The sequence below is a fragment of the Mus musculus genome, chromosome 6 (assembly GCF_000001635.26).
Source record: "Mus musculus strain C57BL/6J chromosome 6, GRCm38.p6 C57BL/6J".
In the NCBI taxonomy this organism is placed as follows: Eukaryota; Metazoa; Chordata; class Mammalia; order Rodentia; family Muridae; genus Mus; species Mus musculus.
Window position 1 is genome coordinate 119157095 of NC_000072.6, and position 25080 is coordinate 119182174.

Consider the following 25080-nt stretch of genomic DNA (forward strand, 5'->3'; position numbering starts at 1 on the left):
CTCTTGAAAACTAAACAACACATGATATTTGGATCGAGGAAAATATCAAGAAGAAAAAATTAAAAATCCTAGAATTAAGTGAAAATAAAAATAACATCTAAAACCAGTAGGACACAACGAAAGCAGTGCTGAGAGGAAAGTTTATAGCTCTAAAGGTCTACATCAAAACATTTGAGAAATCTCAAATTAACAACTTAATAATGTACATAAAGAACTTGGAGAAACAAGAACAACACCCCCCCTGAAAAATAAAGACCTAGATAGGAAGAGATAATCAAGATCAGGACTGAAGTTGATGAAATAGAAATTAAAAAAAAAAAAAAGATCCAATGGAACAAGGAGTTGCTTCTTTGAAAAAATTAACAAGATTGATAAACTTTTAGCCAGATTAATGAAAAAAGGATACAAATTAGTAAAATTAAAGATCTAAAAGAGACAACAGACACTGAAGAAGTTCAGAGATTCACAGGGATAGATTTAATAATCTATATTTCAGGAAACTAGAAAATTAAAAGAAATGTATGGATTTCTAGATATATATGACCACCAACACTAAATCAAGATGAAGTAAATAATTAGAGTCATAATATCCAATGGACTTCAGTAATTAAAAATTTTCAGCTAAAAAACCCAAGGCCAGAGCAGAAGTCTCCTATGACCTTCAAAAGATAACTAATACCAATATTCTTCAAATTATTTAATAAAATAGAAAAGGAAAAAAACATTTCAAATTCTTTTTAGAAAGCCATTATTACCCTGAATCAAAACCAAAGATCTAATGTGTGTGTTTGCATATGTATATATAAATATATATGCCAATATCTAATGAAGATGGATGCAAAAATTCTGTTTTAAATTTTGAGAATTTTGATCACACTTTTCACTCCCCCAACTACAAAAATTCTTAATAAAACTTGCAAACAAAATTCAAGAACACATCAAAAAGATTATCTAACATTTTAGATCTGGTTAATTTTGGGGGTGTGATACTTTTATCAACATGTAAATTTTATAGTAAATTTTATTTTTAAAAATTATCTCCCATGATTAAGTTGTCTTCATCCCAGGATTTCAGGAATGATTTAATACACATTAATTAATTAATAAGTAAAACCTACCACATAAAATCTACCAGATAAATAAAATCAAAGACAAAGACCATCTCATTAGATACAGTCAGGGCCTTTGACAAAATCCAACATTCCTACAACATAAAATTACTGAAGAATTTAGGAATATATGAGAAATATTTCAACATAATAAAGGCAATATACCACAAGCCCACAGCCAAAGTCATGGCAAACAGAAGACTCAGACCATTTCCATTAATTAGGACCAAGACAAGATGTTCACTCTCCCCTCCTGTTTAATAGCGTGCTTGAAGTTTCAGTGAAGCCAAATGAAGACAAAGGGAATACAAATGGGAAAGTCAAAGTGTCCTTATTTGCAAATGATATTGTTTTGTACAGAAAAGTCCCTAAGGAGTTCATCACAAAATTCCTTCAACAGATAAATACACTTAGCAAAATAGAAGAATACACAATTAACATGCAAAATCAGTAGCCTTCCTATACACGAATGACAAACATACTGAAAAAAACTAGGGAAATGACACCGGTCATGAAAGCCACAAACAAAATATTTTCAAAGAAATGTATCCTAGGAGGTGAGAGACCTGTGTAATGAGAACATTAAGACACTGAAAATATAATTGAAGACGATACCAGAAGGCAGAAAGATCTCCATGACTGTGGCTTGGTAGGAATAATACTGTGACTGTGGTCATCCTACCAAAAGCAATCTACAGATTCAACACAATCTCTATCAAAATTCTAACCCAAGTCTCAAAAAAAATTGAAACATAATTTTAAACTTCATACAGAAAGATGAACACAGAGCAAGGGGGAGGGAGAGAAGGAGGGAGAGAGGGAGGGAAGGGAGAGAGGGAGGGAGAGAGAGAGAGAGAGCACGCCAAACTGTTGGCGGTATCACTACCCATATTTCAAGGTATACTATAGAGCTACAGTAATAAAAATAACATGGTACTGATATAAAAACAGGCACATTAAATGATGGAATAGAATGGAGGACTCACACACAAGTACATACAGTCGCTTGATTTCTGACAAAGAGGCCAATACACATTGAAAGTAGACAAAAGCTCCAGTAAAAAGTACTGGTCAAACTAGGTAGCTCTAAAGAGAATTAAAACAGTTCTCACTCTGCACACAAGATTCAACTCCAAATGGACCAAAGACCTTGTACTGGCTAGCTTTGTGTCAACTTGACATGTTAGACTCCTTTGGAAAGAGGGAAACTCAATTGAGAAAATGTCCCCACCAGACTGGCCTGTGGGATTATTATTGATGTGGTAGGACCTAGGTCACAGTGGGCAATGCTACTCCAGAGCTGATGCTCATAGGTGCTCTAAGAAAGCAGACTGAGCAAGCCATGGGGAGCAAGCAGTAAGCACTGTTCCTTCATGGCCTCTGCTCCAGCTCCCACCTCCAGGTTTTTGCTTTGAGTTTTTGCCCTGACCTCCTTCAGTGATGGACAATGATGTGAAAGTGTTAGCAAAATAAATCTTTTCCTCCCCAAGTGGCTTTTGGTTATTACATTTATCACAGGAATAGAAACCCCAAGACAGACCACAACAAAAGCTCTGATTCTCTGACTCAGAAAGAAGAGAAAGTAGAAAATATGCTTGAGTATACACGGGAAATGAGTTTCTGAATAGGACTCTGGTGTCATGTGCATTAATGAAAAACAATGAGAGATAAATGGAACCCCATGAAACTAAAAGACTTTCTACAGCTAAGGAGACCATTGTTGGAGTGAAGAAGCAGCCTACAGAATGGGTAAAAATAAAAAAAATATTTACCAGCTATGCATCTGACAGAGAGTTAGTATCTAGAATATATAAAGAGCTAAAAACAACTTAATTTAAAAATGGGGCATGGAACTAAACAGAGTTTGTTCTCAAATGATGGAATGCATATGGTGAGAAATACTTTTATAAATGTTTAACATACTTAGCCATCAGGGAAATGTAAATTAAAACCACTTTGAGAGAAAATCTTACCCTAGTTAGAATGGCTAAGAGAAAAAGAAAAGACAACAAATGCCGGCTTGGATGTGGGTAAGGGGAAACAATTATTCACTGCTGGTAGGAGTGCAAACTGGTACAGCCACTCTGAAAATCTTAAAACAGCTAGAAATAAGCCTACCACATGATCCCGCTGATAACACTCTCAAGCATTGGGCTAGCCAGTTTTATGTCAACTTGACACACACCTGGGTTATTTGGAGAGAATCTTAAGAAAATATCTCCACAGAATGAACTGTAGACAGGTCCGTAGGGAATCTTCTTGATTAATGATTGATGGAGTAGGTCCCAGTCCATTGTGAGTGGTGCCACCCCTGGCCAGGCAGACCTGGAGGGTAAGTAGACAACATTCTTCCCTGTTTTCTTTAGTTCCTGAATCCAGATTCTTGTCCCACCTTGAATATTCTGCTCTGACTTCCCCCAGTGATGAACCATTACCTGGAAGTGTGAGCTGCAACAAAGCCTTTCCTCTACAGGTTGCTTTTGGAGCAGGCGTTTCTATCACAGTAATAGAAACCCAAGAAACCCAAGTAAGACGGGCATATACCCAAAGGACTCCACATCCTACCTCAGAGATCCTGGCTCATCCATGGTCCTTGCTGCTCTACTCCCAATAGCCAATAAATGGAAACCTACCTAGATGTCCATCAGTGGACAAATGGACACTTTAAATGGAATATCAATTCGATCTTAAGAAAAATGACACTAGCAGGTAAATTGATGGAGTTAGAAACAATCGTTCTGAAGAAAGTGGCCCAGAACCAGAAAGACCAACATAACATGTTTCTCTCACATGTGGATGTTAGGTTTACACCTTTAGCTATGTATATGTGGTGATTTGAAAGGAAGGTGTGAGGCATTTGAACACTTGGTCAGTTTGTCGTACTGTTCGGGATGTTAAAGGAGGTGTGGCTTTGCTAGACTCCTCTAGCACTGGTGTTGGACTTTGAAAGTTCACAGACTTATCCAACTTCCAGTTTGCTCTCTCTATGTTTAAAGGTGTGGTCGCTCAGCTTCTTGCCCCTGCCGCCATACCTACTAGCTGTTCCCATGGATTTCTGCCACGATGGACTCTTACCCCTAGAATTGCAAATAAAATAAACTGTTTGCTCCATAGGTTACTTTTGGGCATGGTGTTATGTTACAGCAACAAAACAATAACTAATGCAGTGTGCTTCATTTGAAATATCCATAGAGGTCGGGCAGTTAGTAAGGGACCAAAATGAGGGGGTGTTTCCAAGGAAGGTAAGCTAGAACACAGGGGTGTAAAAGAGTAACGGGAAATAATGAAACAGGAAGGGTTAGATGAGATGATGAATGGGAGGGCAGAATAGAAGAGAGAATGTCAAAAGGATGGCTAACAACAAAGACTTTTGGAAAAAGGAGTATGAAAACCTACTACTGTAGGTTCCTAAAATACATGCATGTACACATATAAAATGAATATAACTTGAGTTACCCTAGAAAGAGGCAACAGTGGCCTACTAGACTCCAGAGGCTAATAAATAAAAGGGTCAGTGATGGGTTTGCTCTTATGGAATTGTTGGCCAATCAGATCCCATAGAGGGTCAGTGATGGGTTTGCTCTTATGAAATTGTTGGCCAATCAGATCCCATAGACTCAAAAACCTTACAGGCTATTGCCATTGTTCTGGGCTAAGCTCTGTGCTAACCTATCATTGCATACAGCACTTGAGGAATAGACTATGAGGAAGTCGAGCTGGTATTCACCTGAAAACTTCATCCCTACTAGCCAGCTTCCCTAGTGCTGGGAGGTGCTATGAACAGAATTAGAGGAGAAAAGCAATCCCCAAGCTTACCCTTCTGGGAATTCTGCAAACTACTGTAATGATTGGCCTGGGAAGACATGCCCAGTGCTGTAATATCTGCACAAATGTCATAGGAGTAACCAACCACCCTCTGATTGAATTTAAGGCCTGATCCACAAGATGGGACCATATCTGACACCGATATCAAGGCCAAGAACCTGTGCTAAACGATAGGCCACGAGCTCTAGGAGAAAACCTACTATTATTCTACTAAGTGGGCATAACATTAAATCAACTCCTAATGACTTTTTGCTATACACGTATAGAAGTGAATCCCTCAGCCCTCACCACAAAAGCTTCTTGTAGTAGACTGCAATTAACACAAAGATCTGTAACTGGCCAAGAAGTAGAGAATAAGAGACTGTGGAGTGCTCACCCCTAAGTGGGGTATCTATATCACACCCTCCCTCCAAAGGCTCAGAGATCATCATGGGAGAGGTGACAGAAAGATTGTATGAGTCAGAGGAAGTGGATGACCATAAGGACATATGCTTTCCAGGCACAGGAGAACAGTTGTATCCATGAACATGTGGATTCATAGTAGCTGTGGCAGCATGGACAAGACCTGCACAAGCTCAAGCTAGACAGAATTCCAGCAGAGACAGGGAGATGTGGGCATGAAATACCAACCCTGACTAAAGAGCTATTGTCAACTGATAGTGGCTGGGTGGGAGGGGATCAGTTTTCCTTAAGGATATGGTCCCTTGGATCAACCATACTCCAATGGATACTCACACACCCAAGAATATACAGACAGCACAAATTGGACTCAGTAGATTTTTTTAAAGTGACACAAAGTTGGGTGAGGAGTGAAGGGGGTGTTGAAAGAGAAAGTGAAGATTTTGATCAAAATATATTGTACAGAATTCTCAATTAAAAATGAATATTCTTTATTACTTCAAAAGTAAGGTCATGGGACTAGAGGGTTAGCTTAGCATTGAAGAGCTCTTGGTCTTTCAGAGAATCTGAAATCAGCTCCCTGCACCTACTTCTGAAGGTTTATAACTCTGTTACTCCAGTTGCAGGAGATCCAACCTCTTTCTTCTGGCCTCCTAGGAAACCCACATACCTGTGACAGGCACAGAGACATACACACATAAACATAAATAAAAAGAAATCTTAGAAAGGAAACAAAGTCATCACTTCCAAATTTAAAAAAAAACAAAGGGTATCCTTTTGAAGGAAGTACACCATTTCCCACTGAACTGATGGCCTTGTTGGATGGTGTTGGTGGAAAGGGCTTTTCCAGGATGACAGGAGATGTGAAGTCCAATCCCATAAACCATTGCCAAGTAACAGTAGCCAGTCGCTTGCTTGTGTACAGGATCTGTTGTGTCCTGTGTGCTTTACTCACTGTCTTCTATTTGACCTTCCCTAATCACCCAGTAGGCATTATTAACAACCTCATCCAATGGAAAAGGATGAGGCAATTTGCATAGGCGCATGAGTTGCTACAGTTCCGTTAGCAGACTCAGATCTAAACACAGCCAGGTAGCTTGTTCTTGACCGAGAACATGCTGTCCAGTGGGCTTTGCCTTCAGGCTGCATACAGCTAGAATCCCACGAAACGTTGTCAACCTCCTGGTCTAACTGACTCGTCTGTGTGAGCTCTGCTCCCTGGTATTTCTTTGTAAATGCCTTCCCGCAACTCCATTATGTGGTCAGGGATGAAAATTTTGGATCCTGATCTCTCTCTCTAGTCTTTCCTAATGGGACCACTTGAAAGCCACTTCTCTGAACGTTAGTCTCCTCTGTACAAAGAGTGGCTGAAACCACTTAGTATAACCATAATTCTAGCTGGAGTGTCCAGAAATCTATTCCTCCTCTGCCCCAGCCTCTGGTCCAAGAAAATCGGGGTCTCCTGAAGCCCCATATGTGGCTTAGACAGCATTTCCCTGAACTTTACAGTACCTAAGAGAGGGAACATGGGGCTGTGATAACCTAGCACTGTCTCGTTTTGTGATGTACACTAACAGAAACAAAAGTCACACCACTCCTTTGCCAGCAAAGGAACAAATATGGCCCCATAGACAGTATGCCTCATTGCTTCTACTAGATGGTGTCTTTTCATCTTAAGGTAAGGGGGCAGAGCATACCAGATGCAGCTGGCCCTTTCTAGACCGACCTAGGTTTCTACTTGCTCCTTTAGAGTGTCAGGTGTGAAGACATTGGCATTGCAATCTGTTCTCTTAGGAAAGGAACAGGAGAAAGCTAAGTGAGTGAAATTATAGCCAAGTTTCTTCATGCAGGGAACACTGGGTCCAGACCTTCAGTCTCTGAGAAAGAGATAACCTAATTCTAGATACTCTTTAAACAGTCTTTCCTGGTTTTGTAAGTCCACAATGCCAGTGGAGACCCAGGTGGACTTAAGATGAAGACCTTACTCAGACAAGTCTCTAGCTCCTCTACAAGGATGACATCCCAAACCAGACGAGAAGCATCTGGTGTCCTGGAATAGCCAGGATCAGTATCAGAGTCATTCTACTCTGGTGTGGACATGAAGACAGGGAGCTCATTTAAAGTAACTGGAGCCTCTCATTGTGCTTCTGCTCTTTTAGAGTCCCCAAAGGTTTTGGAAAAGCCATCACCTCACCTTATCATGATTACCTGTTCATATATGAGCATCTAAAGAGGTGCTAAGCTACAGGAGGGTAAGGGTGTGCCTGTGTTACTCACAGAAGTATTCCCCAGCCCCAGCCCAACACCCCTTCCAACATAAAGTCATAATAAGCATCTGTGGGGCAAAGTGGCAATTAGGCCTCAAGGTTATCTGCAGCAAGAGAAGAGAACTACTTCCTCTGTCACAGGGGAATGACCAGGATGGATTGCTCTCCCAATTTAGATTAAACATGGCTTATTTGTATTTAAAAAAAAAAAAAGATACCTGCCTTTCTGACAATTCCTTGTCTTCTTTTATAAGTCCATACTATTTTATTAAAAGAAAATAACCCCAAACAGCAGTATTTCAATTTCTTAATAGGCACATTAATGCTAGAAGTCTGAGAAATAGCCCTACCAGTATCCTGAGCTACTGGGTGGAGTTCTAGTCCCCATACCTGAAAGTCTCCATTGCACAGCAGGACTAACACATTGGGGAAGAACCATTTATTATCACCAGGAAATGTGAAAAGTCTCTGTCCCTTCATCCTCAAACCAACACAAAGGAAACAAAGAACAATACCATGTCAGAGAAAGCGCCACTGCCTCTGGACTCTCAGATCCTGTTTTGAAAGCCTTGTGTTTTATGATTCTATCAAAACATTTAAAGGGTTTCAGAGAGCTCTTTCAGCAATCCTCACAATAGCCACAATAATAAATCTTGTTATCTTCTTATCACAGATAAGAACTGGTGTGGTTTCTTCGTTCCTCCCATAATAGCACAGACAAAAACTCCAGAGGCTGTGTCCTCACCACCAGCCATACCTCCATATCCACTCACCACCGTCCCTGAAAATGCCAGAGTCTTGCAGCAACCGATTCATGAAGATCATTATTTGCACTTTTTGTACCATACAACCTGACCCAGGGTACCTACAGACACCACAGAGACATAGCAGAGCCTAGCATGGACAATCATTGAGAATCACAACAACAGTAAGCAAAGAATGAGGAGCAATGCCTCCACTCATTACCTTTGTATATATCAAATACTATACAGTAAACTGCTAATTTTGTTCTGAAAGCCATATTGCCCTCTTGTCCAGGATATAAATCTTACTATGGCTGAGGGCAATAATCAATAGCTAAATATGTATGGAGACCTATCTTTGTAATGGGCACTTTATATTCTAAACACTTCAAACCTCTTAGCTCTCTCAGTAGCTCATGAGGTTGGTGTTATTAATAGCTCTGTGTTATACTGAAGAAGCCAATGGCCAGAGTTTCCAGAGACCTCCCAAGGTTACACAACTGGGAGACAGAGCCAAGATTTAGGATCCCTTAGGGTTCAAAGATCATTGTGAAGATTGTTTGTGTAAAAGAACATTAAGTTCTATGAGTGAATTCTCTATAGTTTTGAGTGATTGAAGGAATTCCAAATCCCAGAAAAATCAGTCAACTGAAGTTACTCACAAGTATTTCTGGTCAGTAAGGTAATCACAAAACCAAAAAGAGCAGTGACGTAGGTCTCTACTACAGTAGAAATACAGGACAGGCAAATAACATCATCTCTCCAGGAGACTCTCTAGTTCTTGTCCAGGAACTTCATCATATCACATACAACATTCTCTTTCTACCAGGGATATCTCTGCACCCCCTCCCCGACTCTTTCCTCCTCTCCAAATTTTGCTACTTGCGTCTGTATTAAGCTAAATTTCTAATTATATATTGTGGTGGTGTTGTTGTTGTTGTCACTTTACATGTGTGCATGTCTTTGTCATATCAACAAGATTTTAAATTCCTTGAGAATAGAAACTGGGAGTTTATTTTGTCACCTTTTCCAACCTATTGTATGTTTACAATGCACAGAAATCTGTATGTCTACTGGGAAGGTACAATATTATCAGCATGATGTGTTCATTGATTTGTTTAAATGCTATAGACCAAAAACCTCTTCTGTACAGGCTCAGATGGTGAATACTGTAGGCTTAGCACATCATAGGGCTTCTGTTTCTGCTACTCAATGGCACTTTTGTGAGGTAAAAACAGACATGAACAAGGCAGCACTGTGGCTGTGTCCCAGTAAAATTTGATTTATAAGACAGATATAGGACAGATTTGCCTATGGGCTCGCAGAGATCAACCTAGCACAAACTATTTATGATGGGCTTGGAAGACTAATCAGGGAAATAGTCTTCACTATGCTTTGCAGCAAGCAGATTTTCTACTGCCCCTTTCCCTTTGCCCCCTTCCAATTCTCAATGCTTTCGGGCCCTAACTTCTGACTAAAACATGTCATTTTTGAAAGCCTCTCACCTAGAACTTAAGGTAAAATTCGTATAGTCTTTCTACCTCCTCTTCTGGAGAGAAGCCTGAGCTCTGATGAGAGGAGGTGGTGAAGATAACCCACTTAAGGCTGAGTGTTCCAGAGTCTCTCACTGTCTGTACATTGTCTACTTGTGAATATCGTTAATTACCAGCTACTACAAGAAGTAGAATCTCTGATGCGGCTTGGGCAATGTTATGATCTATGGCCATAGGAAGGTATCATTAGGAGTTATTTTATCCTTATGCTTATTTTGCAGAATAGTAGTGGTAGGCTTTCTCCTGGGCCCATGACCCATCTAATATCAGGTTTTCAACTACGTTCATAGTGTCAGGTATGGGTTTTATGTGATAAAGCACACCTTCAATCCAATCAACAGTGGTTGGTTGCTTCCTTGCCATCTGTGTCACTATTGTACCACCGTGTCTTGGGGGCAGGTCTCTGTTGCCAGTGCAGATGAAAGAGAAGGCAAAAAGATTGCAAGAGCTAGAGGTAGTGGATGGCTCCAAGGAAACAGGGTCTCCCAGATACAATAGGACTGCTATACATAGGAACGCACACAGACTGTGACAGGGTGAATTATATCTGTGCAGGTTCAAAACAGACAAAATACCAGCTCTGAGAAGAGGAAGTAGATACAAAGTTCCTAATCAATAAGCTATTTGCAATTGATATATGCTAGAAAAAAATCAGCCTTCTCCAATGGATTGTCACTGTACCAAACACACACTAGGATACCCCGTGCCCAGAAGTAGTTGGCCAACACAAAACAAACTCCATGATCTTTGTGGATTTTTTCCTTGTTGTTGTTCTCTCTCTCTCTCTGTGCGTGTGTGTGTGTGTGTGAGAGAGAGAGAGAGAGAGAGAGGGAGAGAGGGAGAGAGAGAGAAAGAGTTTTGATTTGGTATTTTTGTCTTTTTTTATCTTCATGTTTTGCCTGATTTATTTATTTATTTATTTATTTATTTATTTATTTATTTATTTACTTGCTTACTTACTTACTTACTTACTTACTTACTTACTTATTGGGTGGTTGGTTTTTCAAGACAGAGTTTCTCTGTATAACAGAGACCTAGCTGTCCTGGACTTACTTTGTAGTCCAGGCTGCCCTCAAACACACAGAGATCTGCTTGCATCTGCTTCCCCAAGTGCTGGGATTAAAAGCATGTGCTGCCATGCCTGCTAATTTTCTGTTTGTTTGTTTGTTTTTCTTTTTTGAGAAGAACATAAAGTCGGGTGGTTAAGGAGGTGCAAAAGACCTAGGAGGCACCGCAGGAGGAGAAAATACAAAGATATATATTAAAATTTTAAATAAAAATGTTTTTGGAAGTTCAGTTCAGTACATGCACTACTACAAGGTCATTTTCCTTCAGGCCTTATACATCCATTTAAAAAAAGAGAAACCAAACAGAAGTGCGAGCCAGCATGGCAGATCGCCGCTCTACGTGGTAATTAGAGTTCCTGGTACCTTTTCTATTGCTCTCATCAACTTCAGGCCAAGTGGAAAACATGCTCACCTGGATAGACAATCTGGAGAGAAGGCAAGTCAGCCGCTCAATGTGTGGCAAAAGTTAACCTTCCTTCATCTCCACAGTAAGTGTCTTCCTGAGAATAAGACAACAAAGAGAGTGAAAGAAGACTGTCTCTTCTTGTCCAAAGGTCATAGCCTCAGTTCTGGGGAACAGTAAGACATCTTTAATGGGCTATCACCCTAACCTAATTTCACAGTGATGGTTTTTTACCTTTGGTTTTAGCCTTAGCTACATGTCTGTAAAATTTTGATGTGCATTTGCTATGCTCAGAAGGCATGTAATAGGGACCCACAGAATTGAAAGCTGGAAAGCAGACATCTAACTCCTTTATTCCACACAGAAGTAAGCTGCCGTGCGCAGAACTGTATTTGCTCAAACCAAATAGTCATTTGGGCCATCCCTACATGATGGGACAAGAATAAGTCAATGTGAGAAACAACCGTGTAGCAACCCCCATCATCCCCTGCCCAGGACAAGACTCCTGCATAGAAAACATTAGATATCACTCTCAATGACACAACACTTGTGATTTCCCAGGCACAGCAGGCTACCTGGAGACATATTCCATTGGTCCTTCCACGGTACACTAAGCAGAAAGACTTGTCTTCTGTGATCTAAGCCCACCCTTTCCACACCATTTCCTCCTTCTTGTTAATCAAGTAGTTAGTCAGCTGTAACCAAGAATCAGGGATATGAATTGACACCATTGGTTCTTAGCATTTTAAGCCAATTATCTTTTCGTCCATAATTAAAGGTGATTCCTCATGCCTCAGAACTCAAAGGATACTATTGTAGAGATTGTATACACCCACTAAATCTTCACTTTACTCCTAAAAATGGCATTAAAATTAATAGAGTTTATGGGGCTGGTAAAGAGAGGCCAAGAGATACCAGAGAATGTGGCCAGCAAGATGGATCAGCAAGGAGAGGTGCTGTGTACAGGTTTGCCTCCCAGTGTGGAAGAGACGTCTCTATTGCTGAAGACATCATGCACTTCAGACACAGGATTCAGAAGATCCTCTGAGCTGGATCTGACCTGAAAGCCTTCTTCCTAAGGACTGGCTTTCATGGTTTCATAAGACACCGTGCAAACATCCAAAGGGGCAAAGAAACCAAGTGTCGTGACCAGGTTTGATGGTCATAATGAGCAGCGTAGCATGGTAACCCTAATGGTGCAAAGGTGGCACGCAGACCTTGGTGGATAACCAACAGCTCTCTAATTGGACTCAAGACCAACCCAACAAAGAGAAGTCACATCTAGAACTGGAAACCCAGCTGACTTCCTGGGGTCAGTAAAGTCATGGAGCTGTCACCTTACCTAACCAGCACAATCCTTAACTACATCCTAAATATTCATCCTGTGCCACAGACAAGTACAGTTCTCATTCTTCCTCAAGGAAACTTCTCTTTACAACATATAGGGACCATTACAGAAAACCACAACCAATCAAAATGCAGAGTTGAGGAGTCCAGTCTTGTTGATATACCTACAAAACAACTCCCACTCCTAAGGCTCAGGGATCATGGTAGAAGAAGGAGTGGGAAGACTGTGAGAGGCAGAGAGACAGGAAGTTTGCTGTGAGATTGTGTCTCCTAAAAATGTCAGAGACGCTACATCCATGAAGCCTCAAAAGCGTGGCTGCCTAAACAAAGCCTGAACAAAGGGTGACATGAGACATCAGGGGACGATGTTTAAATGGAAAAGGGAAAGCTTGTGGGGCCTCAACCCTAGATAAAAATCTACATGTGACCAAGGAACGCCAAGAGCAGGAGAAATAGTCCTTCCTAAAAAAGGCCCATCAGCTGGTTATCCAATACCAAATAGTCAGCCATGAAAATACATACATATAAGTAACATAATACAGACTACACAGGAGATACACACACACACACACACACACACACACACACACACACACACACACACACTCATCACCACTACCACCACCACCACCGCCATCATCATTGTCATCATCACTTAAGGAAAAAGGCAGCCATGAATTTGAGAGAGAACAAGTAGGGACATGGGAGAGGCTGAAGGGCAGAAAGGGAAGGTGAGAAAGGATGTAATTATTTTATAATCTCAATTTTTAAAATAAAGAGATTAAAGTATTATTTTCCTTTTGGGAGTGGGTTTCTTTCTACTGTGCTCAGCTGCCTAAGAAATAAGTGAACCTCGCACTGAAAAAGACCAATAACACATTTCTTCAAGCTGTTTGTCTACTAGGGGAGAGAGTTAACGATTCAGTTTCTACTATTGTTGGAATAAAATACCCAGCCTGCTACAGTCTAACTTAGAGGTCAATTAACAAAACAAAGAGAACAAGAAAACAGACTGGGTATTGTATTTTTAAATTATTATGAAAAATAAGGCTGCCTTTATTTGTATGCAAACATTCATACACTCTACAAAGACAAATTTGTTTCTATGTTGTCATATTTTCAAACATTTTTAGCATTTTATGTTTACAATTACCTTGTTGAATTATGTGGCCAATTTTGTCTTGTCATCACACTGGTATAAATATCCCAGACACAGACACTATCCTTTATCAGTCTACATACTTATTTTGTATCTAACCTCATAGAGCAAAGCTCTGGCATAATGACAATCACAAGATAACCATGCAACCTGAAGGTTCACTGTTCGTCCGCAACATCAGGCTGAGGACTATGGAGACACAGTGGAATCCCGCAGCTCTGTGCAGCCTGTGGAAGTGGAAGAGATGTGGATTAAAAGGTCTTTGTCTGTTTGAAGTGGTCCTTTGCTGTGATAAACTAAATCTAAAACACAGATTATTCAAACCGAAAGTACACAGACTCCTGGCACTACCCTAGAAAACCAGACTTTGAGCATTTGGGTGAAATAAAGAAAAAGAATGTTGCTCTGTGGGCCACGGAGATGAGAGACCTGCCAATGCTGAAGTCATTTCAACATCATTTGTGGTTTTCTTTTGCCACGTGTGGTTTCTGGTCTTTAGGACTTCAAAATGATTCGAAAAAATATAAACAAAGTAAACAAAAACTCTTTCCACCTCTCCTTCTATCCTTTATAATTTAACTCTGAAAGCTCAGAATTCACTACAGTGTGTTTCTTTATCTCAGCTTTGGTTTCAATATTCTGTAAATTCAGGGCTCTTTAAAATCAGACATGTAATGCAGAAAGTCAACCAGTTCAGGTTTTGTTCAATAGAATTAGCATTTTCTAAATTTCCATAATCCACAGGCACTGGACCACGGGGTCCAGAGACAACAAAGGGCATGAAAACCAAACACACATGAAATAAAAATGTTATTGTATGAAGTCTGTACTTATTTGCAAAGAAACTCTAAGCTAGGTCTGTGCGAATGCAAAACCTGTTTTTAGGCTCTCTGTAAAAATCCCCTTTTATCATGATAATTCTTATTTTTATCCTTTTTAGAATTATAATTATATATGTCATATAAATACATTAATAGCTCTAACTCGGGGCCTACTAAGTTAAGTGCCACAAGAAAAATGACAATGGAGTACATGAAGGTCTCAAAGGCAGAAAGAGCTCCACAGAGAAAGGCAGTGAGTGAGCTCTCTGGGAAAATGTCATTCAAGGAGAAGGCGAGGAACACAGATGACAGTGTGCAAGGGACTTGGGTGAAAACTGCCAAGCAAGGCAAGGTTGAACAGAGGTGGGCATTTCCTTCCTTAAGACCAGACAAAGACGGTAGATAAATCCTTCACTAAGACTTACCTGTGAATCTCTAAGCAGGTGGCAGGATGCTCTTTTACTCCTTGTATGTGAGGTCAGGCCTGGGAAAGGCAAGGTGCTGAAAAAGTCATGGAGAAGGCATGAACAGAGTTCATGCTGTGCACTCTATAAGCACCCTGTGACTGGGGCTGAATTGGTCACTAGGGTGATAAGGCCTGGGTGTGTTTATGAGTATTTCTGATACCATAATGGCTCCTGCCTTGCCTGGCTTCTCCAGTGGGCTCAAAATAGCCTGTCCTTTGGAAAGTGGGATTTATTCATCTCTCTTTCAACATGGACAGACCTGAAAAATTAAGAGAAAAGTGGCCTGTGGGGACAAGGGGGGAAACTAAGGAGAAAGCAAGCAATGACCCACTGAAAATGAGGAAGGCACACAGCAGGATCTGCATACTCATGCCACTAAGGCAGGGCTCAAGGATTAGCCAGAAAATTCTACTTTACCCTTAATGCAAATTAAACTATGTTTATGTTCTGAACAGTGCTATCCTCCAAGCAAAACAGCCACTGTGCCTACTTCTGAGAGTTCATCACAGTTGGGCCCATGGACATCTCCTCCAGGAAGGAGGGACATGGTATGTCAAGGGACCTTCAACTATAGTGTCCAGCCATTTATATGTAATTTTTCCTAATGCCATATGACCTTAGGGTCTCATGAAGGGTCTGGAGCATATAGGCGTGGGATGAAGAAAGGGATTTATCTCGGTTACTGAGGACACACTGACATCACCAATGCTGTGTAAAGGCTTTGCAGTGCTACTGCTTCAAGACCACCCATGCTCTCTGTCAGTAAAATTAATAAACTCACTGGCTGCCCAAGGTGAGTTTTGATGGAATCAAAATTTGCTTTGCTGTTGGGACCTTATGAGTAGGTTGTAGACATTGTCTCTGCGAGGAAGGAATTTGAATGACAATCTGACTTTTAGAAGCATGTGACCAGAAGCACAGAACTCAGTGGAACCAGCAGTAAGTGAGTGGGCTAGCCTGCAACACTATGTAGTCAGCTTTGTGGGGCCACTTGAAGGGAATAGAAAGCCATTAGGACCAAGTATAGACAACATGGTTTTGTTCTGTTTCTCAAACGGCAAGTCACATTCCTTCAGTGGATCATGAAATCAACTTTAGAGTCAGAGTCAATATTTTTAAATAAAAAGTGTGTGTGTGTGTGTGTGTGTGTTCCCTGCTATCCAACTGTTTATGTATTTATTTATAACAAATAATATCTGTGATGGTTGGTTTTAATGTCAACTTGTCACAAATTACAATCACATGAGCAGGGAACCTCACCTGAGAAATTGTCCTGATGGCCTTGATTCATTGGTTAATGTGCAAAGATCTACTCCAAGTGTGGACAGTGCCTTCTAAGTGCAGCCCGGATAAAAAGATTGTGTGACAGAAGGAAGATTTTTTTTTACCTCTTGCTTGCTGGCCTTCCCTATTGCCACAGGCTTGGTTTGATGCTGATACTGTTATGAGAACCAGTGTTTCCAGGCTTCCACTGTTGAGTAAGGACCAGCAGCTGCCCAGATACCCAGGTATTCAGTGCCATGTTAGAACTCGTGAGGCACTCAGCTTTATGCACTGAGCAACTACCAGATTCTCATCATCCCAAGTGTAAACTGACTTAATAAGTCACATAAATGAACAAGTCCTAGCCTCACAAAGACAATGTAATGGTACAAGGGATGCCACTTTAATGATCTGTTCATGTAACTATAAATATCCTTTGATGATATATCAAAATTTGACAAAGTGCAGTTTCTTGAAGTCCTATCACCCTTTCATACTTTGTGGGACACTGAAATCCACTGATCCACATTCGCCTTGAATGGATCTCCTACCTGTATGTGAGTTTGTGACACCATTTTATTATCTGAAAATCATTGAATGACCGGGCTAAGGGAGCTATATCTTTCAAATGTTGACAGTTCCCATTAGAGTATAATCTTTTAGAAGTGTACTCATTGATAGCACCACAGGTCTCATCTGAAGAGACTTAAGTATTGAGACAGTCAAGCTCATGGCCCATTTTTTTAAAAATTAACCTAAAAAATTATCATTAGCAACAATACCTACCCCTTGATTTCTTGAAAGAAACAGGAAAATCTTAGTTTTGAAAAAGCCTGTCCAGAATCTATCTGAATAGCCATAAGTTTGTTCATCTTTCTTTCATGTTAAACTGATGCTCTGTGGAAGTAAAATTAAACCCCTGGGCTGGGTGGTGGCACACCCCAGTAGTCCTAGCACTTAAGACCCCAAGGCAGGAGGAGCAAAGACTGAAACCTGCCATAGACTCTGTCTCGAGAAACAAGCCCTCCAACCCCAGCAAAACCTACAATAAAACCACAAATTCAGCCCATCTCAAGTGCAGAACATATTTGCCTAGAGGCAAATATGGCGTGCAACAGCTCTGCGTTATCCATTCTTTCTAATTTTTCCCCCACATTAATTTAAAAAATATACCCAAAGATTGTTTTTTTTTTTTTTAATTTAGTACTTTGACCAAGGGACGCCTGGCTTCAGCTGCTCAGACAAGTTTTCCAGAGAATAATGCACAGCGGCAAGAATACACCGGCTAGTGGTGCAGTTTGGGGCCTCCCTTGGTTCTTTACCGGTGCAGTCGTCCTTTTGCACACATCATGCAAGTCTCAGAATTGTCATGGACAATCATAACCTTGCAGGCCTCTGAGGCACTCAGGAAATCCCTCACGGATATTGGGGAGCCCCATTTAAGAATTCTCAGAGTTCTTTTTGGAGTGACTATGTTTGATTGGTCATCGAAGAGCCAAAGAAGAGCTCTGCAAAGGCGTGGGCCGTATTCAAGAAGGAAATGGGCACAGCTCAGAGGCTCCTGAAGAAAGAAATAGATAAAACGGGCTTCCTTGAGCAGGGCTGAGCTTCCTGTTGCCAAGGCGACGATCCTCCGCGAGAGGACCCGGCCATCGATTAGCGAAGCCTAGCCCGGGTCCCCAAATGCCGGAAGGTCGCCCCGCCGCGCTCGCTCGCTCGCTCGGCGGTCGATTGAGGGGGCTTCCTGAAGGCTGGGCAGGAGGGTGGGTGGGAAGATGGCGGCCGCGGCGGCAGGTGGCCTGCCTGGGAAGGGACACGATATCAGCCTGGCAGCCCTGCGGCGCCACGACCCCTACATCAGTCGCATCGTGGACGTGGCCAGCCAGGTGGCTCTGTACACTTTCGGCCATCGGGCCAACGAGTGGGTGCGTGCGGACGCCGCGGCCGTGCGGAAGGCGGGGCGCGGACAGGGCGGGAGATGCTGGGCACGGCTAGGCGGGCGGGGGCCGGTCCTGGTGGAGGGCGACCCGCGGGTCCACCAGCAGGTGGGGGACGAGGGACACAGAAGGTGTGGCCGGCTCCGCTGAGTGCGGGCCACGGGCTTTGAGATCAGAAGACAGAAGCTCTCCGGCAGCGGAGGGCAGCCCGGAAGCCCCAAACTTAGATAAGTCCAGCCTCGCGGAGGAGGAGCAGCCGGAGTGCGAAATGCAGGGCAGGCACCCACCTAAGAGCAAGCGTGGGAGAATAAAGAGGAAATGGACATGGGTGGGACACCCCAGACTTGGATGTAGGAGGCCAGGGTTGGTAACCTAACCATTTCAGTCCATTTCCAACAAGACCGAGTCCCAGCCTACAGTAACTGGATGAAGTTTAGTTTTCCACACAACTAGACTGGAATTGCAACGGGAGACCAATTAGTTCTGGCCTAGGCATTGGTTCTTATCATTTATAAACCATCCCTTTGAATATATAAAAGTGTCATTTCCTCCTCTTTTGTGACTTTTGTCCAAATATTCATCAGTATATAACCAATGCTTTTAATAAGGTTCATTGGGTGTATGGAAAACACCTTGCAAATTTTCAATTTTTTTCCCCCGGTGTGTTCGCCAAGACTGAAACAAACATCAAGATTTATGCAAAGAAAACTTTCATTTTTGAGCAGATTTATGATTAAGTAGGCTGTAATAAGAACGACCCAAAAACCATGCACACAAAAGAATGAAGAAAGTTCTTGGACGTGGAGCTTGGGGCAGGCACCTGCTTCATCCCCAACACCCCTGAAACAGGGCCGGGAATCTTTTCCGATAGTTTTGTCCGAGTTCTTAACTGAAGTGAGGCAAAGAATTCATGTCTGTTCTCCTAAGAGCCAAACCTGAAGGGGAAATCTGCAGAGATCCATTGTTCTGAATATCCCTAGTTTGATTAATTGAGGCTGTCTTTCTTGGACACCAGAGGAAATTACACTATGGGCCTATATAAGTAAAGGGAGTTTCCCCACTGAAATGTTTCTCTATTTATGTGAAGATACTGTACATAAACGTGCTTCACTTCTCTAGGTCAATGTTTCTCAGCCTTCCAAATGCTGGGACTCTTTAATACAGTTCCTCCTGTTGTGGTGACCCCTAACATAAAATTATTTTCGTTGCTACTTCTTAACTGTAATTTTGCTACTCTTCTTATTGTAATGCAATTATGTTTGGAGATAGACGTATGCCAAAGGGGTTGCAACCTATTAGTTGCATGCCCTCTGCCTGGACTGGCCTCTGCCTGCCAATCCACACCTAATATTATGGAGGTAATTCAGTTAGTATACATGGAGTAGGACCCAGTAAGAGTTAGTGGGGTAAGTTGACTCGGCAGGAGGCTCAGGCTAGAAGATCAGAAGCCGTTGAAATGTACAGTGCACCATTCCCACCCCTCGGTAGCAGTTTTCCTAACGCCTCTTCACAGTCCTGTGTGGCAGAAACCGTTTTAAATCCCTACAGAGGTGGACCAAACGCCCAGTGAAGGCCAGTGTCACATTGCATTATTTACAGGAGTTTTGTTTTCCTGCTTCCTCGACTTGTTTTCTTCAGACAGGATATAATTCACTCAGTAAAAGGTCATTTCTTTTCAAAGCCCTGATCTCCTAGGCTGTGGTTGCCTGGCAAAGGAGAGAGACTTAGTTCAACAATAGAGCAGTCTCTGGGGGCAATCAAGTCATCACTGCTGTTTCCCCGTGCTGTATCACTCAGGTCTCCGGATGAAAGCCTTTCCAGTGTAAACCTAATAAGTATAAAAATATCCTTAAAAATGAAAGGGAAGGGATTGGCACGAAGACGGGTGAGGTACAGGCAGGGAGTCCTTATCACATTGGAAGTCGACGTCGGGTGTTGAGAGGAAGAAGGAGGAATGCACAGAGAGTGAGGGTCAAGGGACCGGGGATCAGTGAAGTGGTAGAGCATGTGATTAGCATGTGGAGCCTCATGTGATTAGCATGTGGAGCCTGTGCTCAGTGTGTGCACAGCCCTAGTTTAATCCCCAGAACACACGTATACTCACACAAAGGATTAAGATAGTTCTGCCATGACTAGAATAGGAATTTTAGAACTAAATTTACTCCTCTCTGCCAGGAACGAATCCTTCCCCAAAATACCCAATGTGTCGATGAAGTCTACAGCTGGTCAGACCATTTGTTCTCAGCTGGATTTGATTCCCCGCACCCCCCTCCACACACACACACACCCCGGTGACGATTGGCAATATCAGGAAACTTTGAGGATGAAGGTGTTGGTGGCATCTGCAGAGTAGAAGCAGAGGTGTCGCCAAATGCCGTGCAGTGAGCAGGCATTATATAGTTAGTCTAAAATATGCACAATGCGAAGCTGGAGGCGTGTCTTAGAACCACAAGTGCCCCTTATTTTCAGGTCACAATCCTGAATTTTCTGTGAATCAGTTACAGTATGATGGCTTTGCTGCTGCATACATGACGGAGAGAGACGGCTTCAGAAAGATGAAGTGGGCCCACTTTTGATTATTTTAACTTAGAATATTCAGTAAAGTTGAGATTGATTTCAGTTGTCCCAGATGTGTCAATGTATTTACTTCCCATAATTTATGAAACAGCATTATTTATGCGCTTCATTATTTTGAATAGCAAACAATTCTGTGTGTATATATGTGTGTGTGTATGTGTGTGTGTGTTACCTTTATTTTCAGAACACTCCAGAGCTGAACTTAACAAATTTAAGTCTGCCTTACTTAAAGGATCTGAGGAGACTAATTGCTATACCTTAAATCCACTAATTTGTACTGAAAGGACAAAAAAAGAAAAGAAATTTGGCTGCCTTTGAAAGTCAGTCTGAGGTGCAGATCTAGCAACAAAATACATTTCCAGAGCTGCTGTTAGCCAAGCAAGAGCTCTTAAAATACGGCTTTTTTTTCTAATTATTAAAAGATTTGAGTTGTGTAAGCCAGTTACCCTTTTAATGGAGAAGATGAGACAACAGTAAATGAATTATCCCAGTGTGATCTGGCAGGAGCCTCACTCCAGGCCCATATTGTAATTACTGAGCCATAATTCCATCCCATGCGTAACTCCAAATAAGACTCAAGTTTAAGAATTGTTTTTGTGAGTTATAGTTAAAATTCTGATTTTGGATTATTCTAAACTAAAGTCATTAAAATTTTTGTTTTTAAAGTAAAGAGAATTTTTGTTGCAAGGGGGAAATACCAGTCAGAATCAATCAGCCTATGTGTGCTGACACTATGAAAGGTCTGAGTTGCATTTCCATGAGAACAGGCCCGGGTCAAATACTGCAGAGCAGGAAACTGCTTTTGGTCTTGTAGCCATGGGGCCCGCTGTGCATGCACAGAAGTGTCTTGCCTGCCTTAGTTTCCCATCAGTGTAACTCATAGTGCCAAGTACTTGGCTTTTGCAATTCCCTTTTAAGGTGTTATGTATTGCCTAAGCTCTTGCCGGTTATGTCAATTCGGCTCAGAGGCCTAAGGCTGTGGTCTCTTAACAGGCTCCCAGGTGACCCTGCTGCTTCTCATCTGGACACCACTCTTCAAAAACCCCTGTACTAAGTCACAGAGAAGACAGTTGTAATCGTGTAGATTACTTGAGAAGATCATGCTTTCAAATCTGTGCCTTTAAAAAATGTTACTCTAATATTATACCTTTCTCTTAAAGAGTATATCTTGCATCAGAATTATAGAGTTTAGTTTTAAATGATCTGGGTAACGAAAACTATGAAATATTAGAGACTTAAGTAGGATAATAGAATGGTGAAGTTAAATTATGTAAATTCCAAAAGCACACATTAAATTCTGAATTAGAATAATCTCATTACTAGTTAAGCAAAGAGCTGCATTGTGGTAATAATGTTGATGAGCAGGAGCCTGGGGAGCCCCAAGTTCCTCCTGTCCTGGAGAAATGGAAGGAAAGCCAGAGAACTCAAACTCTCCTCGAAACTTCACCTCCCCCAGGTTTTCCCTGGCTGTTCTCGAGTCCTAACTTGGTAATAGTTGTGTGTAGTGTTGTTTCACGTCTTTGGCCAAAATGACTCTGCAGTTGTTCATGCCAAAGAGAGAGGTGCTTGTACACTTGAAGGCTCTAGCACAGTGCTTGTCTGGGTAGTAATCAGAGTAGTTATTGACAGATCATCTGCTCTCCTAGTGATGGGACATGGTGGTGAACACAAGAGGAAGTGAAGGGTAATGAGATGCAGACAACAGTTTCCCTGACAGCTTGCCGGGCATGCCATTTGGTGGATGGAGAAGGCACACACCCGCCATCTCTTTCTGATGAGATCGAGAGCTCACTTTTCTCTGTTCCAGCCAGGCCGGCCACTCACACCTCGTCTGGGAAAGAGAATGGTGACCACGTAATGCCTGCTCAGCAGGCCCTGGTCACGTCAAGCCCACGCCTTCCCCTTGGGTGGCCTCTGTTCTATACTGCCACTTCGTCTACTAGAGAATGGGTGTGTTTTCCTGGCGTTCTGTAAGTTCCCTCTGCCTTAGAATGAAGAGACGTACAGATGGGATGTGTTTGCTTTGTTTCTAGGAGAAGACTGGAGTGGAGGGAACCTTGTTTGTTTATACGAGGTAAGCATATTCTATTAGAAAAATGACTCGAAATATTTTAATGTATTTTTGTCACTTCTTGAAGGGCAGTTTTACTTCCATGAATAACAGCCAAATCCATCTGAAATTACCAGTCAGCAAGAGGAATAAAATAACACATAATGTCACCAGCTATATCCTGATGACACCAATTTCAGGCTCTAACTCCAACCTCAGCCTTAATACTTGGTTTAGCAGAACATAGTCATCGTTTGATGCCAGTGAGTTGCACACAGTCCTTGAACACTACGCACTGCCAAGAGATAAGAGGTGCACTGTTAGGAAAGCTAAATTAATCAGTGGTTGGAAAGGGCTTTGTGGCTCACCTTCCCTCACCCTGAGGCTTAAAAAAGCACACCCCAGGATTGAGTGTGTCTCTCAGTCTTCCATTGTTTAGTTAATGATGTTTCAGGATTAATTTAATTAATAAGCTCATGCTTTTAGTCATTTCTTTTTATCAGATATCATTAACGTCACACATTCACACAGACACACAGTCCATATATGGTCTTAATGACTTCATTTTATTCATGCATATTTCTTCATAAATATCTTCCCTGAATTCTGTCACCTAGTGGGAGCACATAGATGAAATACAAAACTAGTGTAAACTCTGATTGACATAAGTACACTTACCCACATTCAGGTTTAAGATAAATACAAGATACGCCATCCCAAGAACTGGTTTCCATTTAAGCCTCACAGGGCTGCTATGCTGTTGAAGGCCTTGTACAGTGACCAGTCTTAGGTTGGGCTTCAGGACTGGAAGTCTCAATAGGAAGAAAGGCAAAAGTAGAGACACAGAGCCTCCTGTCTAAAGGGACAGTAAGGGATTTACTCTGGTGTAGAGGGTTTGTATTAGCATAAGTGATACTATTAGACAGAATGGCAGACTGAGGAGTCTGAGGCTTATTTTTCTAGCAGTAGGGAGTAACTGAAGGCTTATGGTCACAAGGATGCTTGATAAGCTGTGAGAAAATATGTGGAGAGTCAGTGCGTTAGCATCACAAGGAGGCACTCGTTCTAAAAGAAACTGGAGTTCGGGTGTTGAGAGGATGATTGCCTTGAAGTAGATAGGGGATGCTAGAGTTGGGACCAGAATAACTGAAGCTGAAATGAAAGTCTGCAGGGACAGAGGGTACAGTGACATTGAGAAATGAAACCTCTAGGTAAATGCCAGCATTTGAACTGAATGATAAAATTGTTGGTAGAATTCAAACGGCAGCGGGGGAGGAGGGGCTAGGTTTCTACTTGATCTCGTTGTGTATTTTGCAGAGCTGGGGATGTGAGGGCCTCAAGCTTATACATTCTTACCACCAGACTACCCCCCTCAGCCTTGGTCTTCAGGGGTTTGAAGTAACACTTTATTCAGGGGTATCAGTGAATTCACATTGAGGAATCCAGCCACTTGGCATGGGGTGATTGTTGGAGAGTTTGGCATTGTCTGAAAGGACTATCAAAGGAGAATAGTTAACTTTTAGGGTCAGTAGGGGCATAAAAAGCAGAACTAGGGTAACCAGTTCTGGGAACACAGCATGGGAACAGTGGGGGAGAGTGGTAGCTACCCTGTCATCAAGGAGAGGGAGGGACAGGAAGGAGTAGCGAGCCAGGCTGCAGGCAGGGCAACAAGTCAGGCAGTTGTTTAGGGCTGTGAATACCCAAGAATTGTTGGCATTTTAGTCCATGCCAACATTTAGAACATTCCAGAACCATCACATGGATTTGATTGGCATGAGTACTGTTAAGAGTGTAAAATGTATAGAGAAACACTAAAACACGCAATGTGTATTCTCTTTCATTTCTAAGAAGGGATAATTTTGAGGCGAGTGGTGCATTAATATATATTAATGATGACTTTAAGGTCTTTTCTGCTGAATTATACAATTATTTTCTTTTTTGTACCCAAACTAAATATAGCTTTATATTTTCAAGCATTTTATTTTATTTTTGAAATAGTGACTCATGCAGACCAGGTTGGCCTCAAAATAACCATGTTTGAGATCACTTTGAACTTCTGATCTAAGTGCTGGAAGTACAGCAATGTGCCAATT

At 41.8% G+C, this 25080-nt stretch overlaps 2 protein-coding genes across 49 annotated transcripts in view; one reads left to right on the forward strand and one right to left on the reverse strand.

Annotated features, from left to right (window-relative positions):
- Cacna1c (calcium channel, voltage-dependent, L type, alpha 1C subunit) overlaps positions 1-25080 on the reverse strand; it is a 610145-nt gene that overhangs the window by 569855 nt on the left and 15210 nt on the right. The window lies entirely within an intron of this gene.
- Dcp1b (decapping mRNA 1B) overlaps positions 18159-25080 on the forward strand; it is a 46362-nt gene continuing 39440 nt past the window's right edge. For 2 of the 7 annotated variants that reach the window (NM_001033379.3, XM_006506238.4), the window contains exons 1-2: positions 18159-18348; positions 22971-23011. In NM_001033379.3, the coding sequence (NP_001028551.2) occupies positions 18199-18348; positions 22971-23011 (191 nt within the window). In that variant the 5' untranslated portion in view covers positions 18159-18198. The remainder of the gene's footprint in view (positions 18349-22970; positions 23012-25080) is intronic. The other 5 variants (XM_030255440.1, XM_017321622.2, XM_030255443.1 and 2 more) reach the window with 4 other exon arrangements.